The sequence below is a fragment of the Delphinus delphis genome, chromosome 4 (assembly GCF_949987515.2).
Source record: "Delphinus delphis chromosome 4, mDelDel1.2, whole genome shotgun sequence".
Classification (NCBI taxonomy): domain Eukaryota; kingdom Metazoa; phylum Chordata; class Mammalia; order Artiodactyla; family Delphinidae; genus Delphinus; species Delphinus delphis.
In genome coordinates, this window is record NC_082686.1 from 3,140,486 (window position 1) to 3,150,782 (window position 10,297).

Sequence of the window (10,297 nt, forward strand, 5' to 3'; positions counted from 1 at the left end):
GTTATTAATAGTGATGGTAAGACATCTGAGGCTTACATAAGAAGCTTCACTGAGATCTCAGGGTATGTGTGACCATGAATTTTGAGCCTTTAAGCGCTGCCCACATCTTGACTCTTCCCCCTGTGAAGCTTATATAACACAACTCTGAGCGCAGACACTTTGGGGGCTGCTCCCCGAAGCGCTCTGGAACCGGTGCGCATGGCAGACGGGCTCCAGACGAGCCGCCAGCCACGCCCGGCTGCTTCTGCCGGCAGTCAGCCTTTACGTAACAAGGAACGATGCTCCGGGTTAGCTGTTCTTGCAAATGGGAATCGCAGGTGGAGAGATTACTGAAGATCTCTAGACGATCATGTCAAATGCACTGCCTCTTTTTCTGTTAGTTGTAAGGCTATAAATGTAAAAACAAAAAAATCCCCAAGGCAGAAGCTGTGGGGATAAAGCCAGCCTGAATCACTGGGTCTGCTAACCGTTCTGCTTACAGAATGAATCAATGCACCTTGCAGCTGGCCTCGGGGATGCCTGACCCCACCTGGACAGCACCCTGGTTCCCGGAGCCTGCAGCTGGGCGGTGGTGACCGCAGGGCGGCGGCCGCTTTTCCTTGCGGCCGGGTTCCCTCTCGGCTAAACCGAGGAGGGTCTGCCTGTGACAGATCGCCCAGGGCCGAGCAGCTCTCCCAGGCTGCACACGGGGGCTGGGGGAGCACAGCCGGCATCCAAGGGACAGAGACAGCAGAGCGGTCCTGGGGCCGCAGGGGAAAGCGACCAGCAGAGCACTCTCCAAGCACCGCTCGTTTCCACAGCAAAGGCTGGTTTCGCCTGTAAAATTATCATTAAGTGCTTGTGGGTACCGCTACCATCCCCTCCAGCAAAACAAACGACCCAGAAGCCCGGAAACCCTCATGCAGCTGGAGAGCACGCGGGCATGCAGGCTGCCCCACGTCACGATCGGGACTGCTGGTCCCAGCGCATCCAAGCGGAGAGCCTGCACTGGGTGGTCACGTCCCCTCCCCTGCCCTCCCTTCTCACCGCTGTCCTGATGGAGCGCCACCTCCGAAACAGTCGGAGGAGAAATGAAAGGCATCTGCGGGCTTTTCTTTGCTGGGAAGAGAGGTTTGGGGGCCGACCTGGGGAACACAGTCACCAGGTATCACAGAGCTGGACACACCCGAGGGGCTGGGCCGGCCCCCCCATTCCACAGAGCACTCCTGGACACACGGCCCTGTGCCTGGAACGATGGCACGACACACAGGGCCACACGTCTCGGGAAGGTTCCCCCAGCCAGACACGGAGATCCGGCGGCTTGAATCCATGACATGCATAAATAATAAACAAACAAGTAAAAATAACACGACCTTCCTAAACGTACACCACATGCCACCCCGTTTCAGCACACATGCTTGAATTTAATCACTGCGGCCCTGTGAAGTGGACGCTGGCTTCCCCCCACCTCACAGACGGAGACACCGAGGCATGTAACTTGCCCGCACGCTCCCGGGTGCAAACGCAGACGAACCCGCCCCAGAATCGGTGCTCTCGACCGTGATGTCATGTTGCTGGTAAACGGACTGAGTGTAATTGAATCTGAAAAGCATCTATCTTCCCTGAACAGTTGACTCCCGTCCCCGCCTGTAACATTTCACTTCATAGACCACACAACCGCCCTGGATGAGCACGACCAGGACCAGGAAACGGGGGAGGGCTTTGGGAACACAAAGTTTTCCAGAAGACACAATAATTCACTATTGCAACAGACCTACGCTTTGCGAACTGAGGTGATAAGAGTGGAGATGATTCAGGTTTAAAAGGTAGCAGGCAAATTCACTGACGAATAAATGGAATGTGGTCCATCCGCACAAGGCAATCTTATTCAGCCTTAAAGAGGAAGGACGTTCTGACATCTGCTACAACAAGGATGAACCTTGAGGACATTAGGCTCAGTGGAATGAGCCAGTCGCAAAAAGACAAATAAATCCTGTATGATCCCACTCATAGGAGGTCCCTAGAGGACTCAGATTCACAGAGACAGAGAGTAGGGTGGTGGCTGCCGGGCGGCTGGGGTGGGGGCACGGGGAGTCAGAGTTTAGTGGGGACAGAGTTCCAGTTAGGAAAATGAGAAAGTTCTGGAGACGGACGGTGGTGGTGGCCGCACAACAATGCGAATGTATCAGCGCCACTAACTGTGCACTGAAAACGGCGAAGGCGGTAAAATGTTATGCTATGTGTATTTTACTACGATTTTTTTTTTTTATGCGGTACGCGGGCCTCTCACTGTTGTGGCCTCTCCCGTTGCGGAGCACAGGCTCCGGACGCGCAGGCCCAGCCGCTCCGCGGCATGTGGGATCTTCCCGGACCGGGGCACGAACCCGGGTCCCCTGCATCTCAACCACTGCGCCACCAGGGAAGCCCTTTAGTACAATTTTTAAAAATTAAAAAAAATGTTAGGCAGGGCCTCTAAAGCCAACTGAACAGAACGTTCTCGCTCTTCTTTCATTGTGTCAAGACCGAGTTTTCAGAGGTGCTGTGAGTTTCTGTTCAGGCAAAAGTCCCCATCGGGCGATCAGCTTTGGGAATTGAGAAGGAGATGTGGTACCTGGTGGGGTGATGGGGTGGGGGACAGGTAGGCAGGGCTGCGGCCAAGGCAAATAACCACAGCATCGACTGCAGAGGTTGTTTTTGAGATTGGAAACGTCTGGTGCCATTTCCAAGGCACGTGAATGCCCTGTACAGTGACCCACAGCACGGCTGTAAACCCGGTGCCCGGGGAGAGACGGGTGCACTTTTTATACTCTCACGGCTGCATCTTTAAGTGTGCACTACCTTAGAATACTTTTTTCTCAAAAAGATTCAGAACCCTGGCAATGCCAACACTTAACCACGAAAGTGGGAGGAATTAGCCCGATGAGCTGAGCAAGAGGCCGTGGCTCCGTCTCTACGTCTTTCGAGCTGGGCGGCTGACACGCCTCCTGCACCGGCCGCGAGCCGTCCTCCAGGCTGGAGCCCATCCTCTGCCACACCTGGGCGGGGGCTGCCGGGGGCCCCCCTCCCGTCTCATGGCCCGTCCAGCCGAAGGGGAGGGGATGGGAGCATGGAGGAATCCTTCACTGGGGCAGGGCTGGGCTGCAGCTGTCTTGACATGGACACCTGAGGGCCCTCTGTGTCCTCTGGGGACCCTCTCAGCCCTTCTTGCCAAAGACCTCCCCCAGTCCCCAGGAGTGCAGCCTGCCACCTGCAAACCGCAAACCCAGGACAGGGGAGTGGGGCCCCAGCCTGCAGTGACCCAAGGCTACCTGTCCGCCCAGCCCCTGCTGCCCACTGCTGGGCTTGTGTCGGGGTCCCTGAGGCTGGCACAGGGCTCAGCATCCCAGCTGAGTGTGCAAATGAGGTTCCCAGAAGCTGTCTGACGGGCGCCCTGCCCGTGCTTTTCTTCCCTGACACTCAGAGCCGTACTCTGCACGTTTCTGAGGCCAAGCAGCTGCTTGGCCCACAAGGGCTCTGGTGAGGCCACTGGCCCTCTCGTTCAGCGCAAGAGATTCGCCTCTGCCGGGTCGGAGAGGGAGGTGCCCTGGGCAGTGGGCCAGGGTCTCGGGGCCTTGGCACTGGCCCCGTCTTTGTGGCTGTCTGTCACAGTGGGCTGGCTCACAGATATGAAACCGGGGACACCAAGGCACTGCGAAGGCTTCTTCCAGAGTCTCCGAGTGGACAGGGCAGAGGGAGGGGGCCGGGGGACAGGACGTGTTTACTGAGCCTCCCCGGGTGGCCGGCTCCGCCCTGGGCTCTGTACAAGTGCTGCCTAGCGCCATCCGCATCACCCCGTGTGGGGCGTCAGCACTGCACCCACCTCACCGAGGAGAAGGTGACCTTTCCGTGGCAGAGCCGGGCACTGAGAGGCTGTCTGTCCAGCACCACGGCCTCTGCCCCTCCACGTGACCGCCGAGAGCAGCTCCGGCCCCCCTGCGCTTAGCCGGCAAGGTCTCCATGTCATTACCCGTCAACCCTGATGACATTAGTGAGGTTCGGGCCTCCAGCCAACCCCGTGCTGGGGCGTCCGGGTGTCAGAAAGTGTCTGGTTTAAGAGGTTTTCCGACCGTATAGTGGGAAGGAGGGGGTCCAGCAGCCTCCCGAGTTCTCCACGACCTCGGGCTAAAATTTGAGAGACTCAGTTTCCAAGAGATCTTATTTGGAAGCACCTGATACGGCATCTCAGGAGTCAGGCTGACTTACTTTAGCGGCTGATCTACTTGTTGCAAAAGAGACTGAAAATGGAGACATCAGTGTTCACAGCCCGGCTCTGGCGCAGCTGCAGACAGAGGGTCATCACAGGCGAGGGGCTGGGTCTTCTCCCCATCACAACCAGCCCTATACCTCCATTTGCACCGGAATCCCTGAAAGGGTATGGAATGACCCCCTTTCTCCAACTTCCCTTGGTTGCAATTAGCTTGTTACCATTTCAATATCTTTTTAAAGCTCTTACATTATGAACATTAAAAGGAGGATAAATGACTTTGCTGGGACTGCGGAGGGCAGTGCACCTGGCAGTGATGTGGGGAGAGGACAGCAGCGCAGAAGCCCAGAGGACTCGCTGGGTCTGCCTGGCCAGGGAGTGCATCCCTGTACAGACGGGCATAGACCCTTCCGGTCGGCAGGCCAGGGATGTTCTGAGCGTGGGGCAAAGCAGGGGCACACGTCTGCGGGCAAAAGGGAATCTCCACTAGGCTTCACCAGGCAGCCAGCCAGACATTCCAGGAGGGGGAAGACATTCCATGAGCCGGGGAGGGACTCCAGGCCCCGCCATGCGGACCGCGCTGGACCAGACGGGGGCAGGTGCACCCTGCAGCAAACAGGCTGAAGACGATCGGCCAGCTTGAAGCGCTGGCTCGTGTCTGTGCCAGAGGCAGTGGAGGCTGCCGTCCTCGGAGGGCGCAGAGCCAGAGCAGGGCAGGGCGGCACAGGGAGACTGCGGCAGGGCGGGCAGAGCCGGGGCTCCCAGCGCAGGGAGGAGGGCGGGCCTGAGCCCCGGGGGAACCTTTGGGGAGGGGATGGCAGGCCCGGCCCCGCAGCTCCACGGGGGCTGAGTGCCGGCTTCACGGCCTGGGGTCCCAGGTGTCAACAGGGCCAGGCTTGGGGGAGGGCAGCAGGGTGGAGAGAAGGCCCGGCAGACGGGGGCTTAGCCCCAGCGGGGAAGGGGGCACAGTCACAGGGCGGGGAGAACCAACCACAACAAGGCGCTGGAACTGGGAACAGCCTTCTCTTGACATTTTAACTTTCCAGTGCTCTAACTGCTCTTCCTTTTGGATTTTTCTCATTTGTTCCATTATTTTAGAGCAGAAACAACTTAGTAGAACTCAAGTGGCTGATCGCCCATTAAGACCTGAGTTCCAGCTGCAGAGCGAGGCGGGAACAAGGACGTGGCAACTCACAGAGGCCGAGGGCGGCCCCCCTGACAAGGGGCCGTCCCCCAGGGGGCCGCTAGACCAGGGCGATGCACCAGCAGGCGGTCCCTTTCAACGGCACTTATCGTGGTCTCCAGGGTGGCCAGTCTTGCCCAGATGAGGCCTCTCACCAAACCCAAGCCCAAGGCCAGGTCTGGGGGTCCCACAAAGGCCTCACTCTGCCTCATTCAGGAGGTGGGCAGACCCACGCCCGGACGTGCCACCAGGCGGGACCCCTCAAGCTCCCTGATGCCAAAGGCATTGTCCCGTCATGCCCTGGGCAACCCTGCTGAGCTCATCCTTGCTCCGGACACGGGTGGGAGAAAGGAGCAGGTTCTGAGGTCAGGGGAAGCTGCGGAGAGAAACAGCAAGCCCTCTGGGTAGGAACAGGACGCATCAGCTCCTAGAGCAGAGTCCTCAGAGCTGCGGTGCTGGCTCTCCGGGCTTGGGGGCTCCCACTCCCTCCTCCTTCACCTGGGGCGGGGAGGTGCCAGGTCCCACCCGCCCCCCTGGCAGGTGGAGGCGCAGGCGATGGGGACAGGTGTGCAGAGGTGTTGCGGGCCGCGTGAGGCCGCAGCCCTGGCCATATGGCAGTCCCCGGCCTGGGTCCTCCTGAGGCCACCCAGTCTGCGAGAAGGGCTCCTTCCCCACAACGCCAGTCTTCTCTGAGGAAGGAAACCTCTTCATTGGGCCCCATGTACGGCCGGCATCACAGCCCCTTCCTGCCAGCCGAATCCCGCGGTGTCCTGCCCATCACCAGGCACCCTGCAACAGCGGCAGTTTACTATCTGTCCCTTCCGGGGGAAGCAGGAGGCAGAGGAGCCATGGCTCGGGGGGACTCACCAAGCTGGATCCCGGCTCTCAGCACATAGCAGCTGCTCAGTAAACTCGTCTGGATAACTAAGCTATTTGCCCTGTCCGCTTGGACTCCTACAACAAGCAGCACAACGTGCACCCCCGCGTGACAGCGGAGAAATCCACGGCAGAGAGAGGCTAGGTAACTAACCCCAGGCCGTGGGGGTGGTAGTGGAGGCGCTTAGGACAGGACCGCCGTCTGGCTCCTGCCATGGCTGCCAGCCACCTGGGATGCTGCTTCTGTGTAGACCCAGGAAGGACCCAGACCCGGGAAGATAAGCCACGTCTGCCCTCTGAGCCTCCTCTGCACAACCTCTGCAGAAGAATCCGGCGGATGGAACACGGATCCCTCAAGTGGACCCCAGATCCCCGTGGCGGCCTCCCACTGGATACCTGAGCAGGTGAAGTGCCCGTGTGTGCTGGAGTCTCCTTCACACCAAGGAAGCAGTGAACCAGCCTCCCGAGGGCCGCCACGGTTTCTCTAGGAACCTGGAACACCTACGGTACGATCACTACGGTACGTCCTCAGACGGGGACGCTGGCTGGCTGTCCCTAAAGACAACGTTACGTCTGCACCCCAAGCTTTGCTGGAGCCGACACCATCTGCAGAAGCCACTGTTCCTTTTTTTTTTTTTTTTTTTTTTTTGCGGTACGCAGGTCTCTCACTGCTGTGGCCTCTCCCGTTGCGGAGCACAGGCTCCGGACGCGCAGGCTCAGCGGCCATGGCTCACGGGCCCAGCCGCTCCGCGGCATGTGGGATCTTCCCGGACCTGGGCACGAACCCGTGTCCCCTGCATCGGCAGGCGGACTGTCAACCACTGCGCCACCAGGGAAGCCCCAGAAGCCACTGTTCTGCCTGTTATCTTCTTCTTCCCCGCTGGGGCCCTCTCTGGGGGGAGCGTGGAAGGACCAGGAGCCGGGGCACTGGACAGACAGGGAGCAGAAACAACGTGGGGGCCGCAGGAGGGACGATGGGCGGACAGAACGGCACACGCGTCAGAAGCGGTACCTGCCTCATCCCCTGACTCCGACTCCGCGGGGCTCTCCCCTCAAGAGTGACCTTTCCCGGAAAGGAGGTGGGATGGGGATAAAAGGGAGAGAGAACACGACTGCATGCTGGGAACTTTAGGAATTAATCCAGTGCCTGGGACTTTAAGAAAAGAAACCGCAGCCGTTGGAAGCCTTGCTGTGGGAGCTCTCAACCCAGGATTAAAGTCCCAACAGCGCTGCTGGGTGTCGAGCGCGAGGTGAGCGCGGGGTTATGACTTGCTGGCACATGCCTGGAAACCCAAATGATCCGGTTCTCCCCCAGGGCTAGAGATGCAGCCAGGAGCCCCCAACAGGGCCGGCAACAAAGGCAGAGGGCGCACAGCAAGGTCAAGAAGCACTGACACAGATGGCAGAGGTCTGAGGACCACTGTCTCCCTCCCCCCTTTTGTATTAGTTAAAGGGCACGGACGAAACAGAGAGAGAGCATCGCGCCCGCTGTGTTCCAGAGTGTTCCAGGCACTCTGTCTACATGGCCTCCTTCACTGCGCACGAGAGTCTATGAAGCAGATGTTTTTGTTCCACTTTACTGACCAGGAGGCCAGCTCAGAAGAGCCAAGGGTTAGGTGCCCAGGATCACAGAAAGTGGTGGAACCAACCCTCAACATCAGATCTGGCACCCCCGAGCGCAGGTGCCCGCGGCCTCCCAGGGCCACCTGCAGGGCTGCTTTCGTGGAGGTCACCCAAACCTTGAGCATCTCGGCCGCAAAATGCCCACAATGACGGCTGAGCTGAGCCCGCCGCTCACCTTCACCTCCCTCCAGACCCTCTCTTCCACTTTTCAGCCACATCCCACTGAATTTCTCCGGGAGACCTTTGGGAAGTTCTTGGGAAGGAACCGTCACTTCTGATGGTGACAGCATCTCATCTCACCTCTTTCCAAAGATAAAAAGGGCCAATCTTGGAGAATTCTCCTCTGCTGGGGTAGAAAGAGCGTGTGTGCTTGTGTACGTGTGTGCATGCGTGTGTGCTTGTGTACGTGTGTGCATGCGTGTGTGCTTGTGCTCATGTGTGCATGCGTGTGTGCTTGTGTACGTGTGTGCATGCGTGTGTGCTTGTGTACGTGTGTGCATGCGTGTGTGTTTGTGCTCGTGTGTGTTTACATGTGGCGCGTGCACATATTTTTATGTGCGTGCTGTGTGTGAACGCATGTGCACACGAGCGTGCCCAGGTGTGTGCATGTGTGTCCATGCTGGGGCAGGGAAGTACTCAGCGGAGGGCCCTTTCTTCCTTTGGGGAGGCTCTTAAATTCCTGTGCGGTCACAGGTGCCCAGCCCTGGAAGTCCGGGGACCTGGGGGGAGTACTGCATCAGGTCACCACCTGCCCTGTGCTGATGAAGTAAGAGGGGGTGGGCCACCTGCCCTTGTTTCAGCTGCTTCCTGTTCCCCGTTATATGGTTCCAACGAAGCGGGCTATAGTGGGAGAAGGGGAGCCCATACTTCTCCTTTCCTGGGATCAAGCAGGGGATGGGCTGAGAGTGAGGCGGCTGGCAGAGGCTTGTGTGAGAACCGGAGACACCCGAGCCCCCGAGGCTACTCCGTGCCCGGCTGGGGCATCTTCCCCTGCTTCCCAGCTCCCCGAGGCTACTCCGTGCCGGGCTGGGGCATCTTCCCCTGCTTCCCAGCTCCCCGAGGCTACTCCGTGCCGGGCTGGGGCATCTCCCCCTGCTTCCCAGCTCTGGGTGCGCCACCTTGAGAAGATCAAAGTGAGCCGCGGCAGCTGCAGGGTTTCCCTGAAACATGCAGCTGAGATTTCGGAGCGTTTCCCTCCCTGGGGCCTTCCCTGTCCCCCGCGCCCAGGACCTTACGGGGAGCTTGGAGAAGCCCGCTCCAAGCCAGCTTTCTTATCGTCCCTCTCTGCCAGTGAGAAGCAGGAGATGCTCTGAATGTAAAGCTGGTCCAGAGGGTCACCCAGTCTCTCGGCGGGCCCAGGAGGTAGAGCAGCCCCGGGGTCACCCCCTGGCGGTCAGAGCCGGCCACCTGCTGGGATGGGTAACTGAAGGAGGTGGGGGATGAGCAGTCCTTGCTGAGCCAGCCTCTACCGACACCCCTCCGCCCAACCTGCTCCCTGCTGGCCGGGAACCGGTGCCCGGTCCCCACAGGGGCTGCGAGCTCCAGGCACCCTCCCTGTCTGAGGACTCTGCCCGGCAGGTCTGCCCACCGGCTCCCGGGGTGAGTGTTCCACCGGAAGTAAAAGGCTTAACGGACCAGCCTCTGAACGGAGGAACTCAGCCTAATCAGATCTGTTACAAAGAAAGCTCTGCCCACGAAATGGAAAAAATCCCCCCTTGCAGTCGCGCCTTTCCACGGGGCCGCGCGTGGGGACACCTGCCCCGCAGAGCCCCACCAACCCCCGGCCCGAGTTGTCGAGGGCCGCAGCGGGCTCCACGGATGCCGGTTCGCTCGACCGCCGTCCCCTCCCCCGCCGGCGCCCCCTGGCCGGCCCCCACCCGCCTCCGGGACCCCGCGCTGTCACCGGGGAGGGGCCGCCGCCGGGCTGGCACCACAGGGGGCGCGCCGGGAGGGCGCCCGCGCCGGGCTGGGAAGCTTGGGGAGGGGGCTACCTTCTGAATGCGTCCATCGATGTCCAAATAGATGGCCTTGGGCCGGTAGCTGGAAGAGCCCGTTCCCATCTCGACGAGCGCTGCACTTGGACTTTTTACTGTACTTTCTCGACGCCAGCCGCCGCGGGGAGGGCGGAGAGTGGGAGGAGGGGGTGGGTGGCGGGAGGACGCGGGGACCAGCCAACCAGCGCGCCGCTGCGGCCCGTGCCGCCGGCTCGGCCCCTCCTCTCCCCGCCCCCTCCTCCTCTCCCCCACTCCGCCTTCCTCCCTCCTTCCTCTTCCCTCCCCGTTTCTCCTCTCTCCCTTATCTTCACTCCCTTTTCTTCCCCTCCCACATTAAGGCGCACCCCCTCATCTTGCCTTTGAGTCCAGCCGCCTTGGGGACAGGGCCAAGCAGCCTGT

The 10,297-nt window shown here is 60.1% G+C and overlaps 1 protein-coding gene across 5 annotated transcripts in view; it reads right to left on the reverse strand.

The window, feature by feature from the left end:
* PDE9A (phosphodiesterase 9A) overlaps nt 1-9,998 on the reverse strand; it is a 97,747-nt gene extending 87,749 nt beyond the window's left edge. For all 5 annotated transcript variants that reach the window (XM_060010270.1, XM_060010271.2, XM_060010273.2 and 2 more), the window contains exon 1: nt 9,896-9,998. In XM_060010270.1, the coding sequence (XP_059866253.1) occupies nt 9,896-9,964 (69 nt within the window). In that variant the 5' untranslated portion in view covers nt 9,965-9,998. The remainder of the gene's footprint in view (nt 1-9,895) is intronic.
* Between the last annotated feature and the right edge of the window lie 299 nt (nt 9,999-10,297).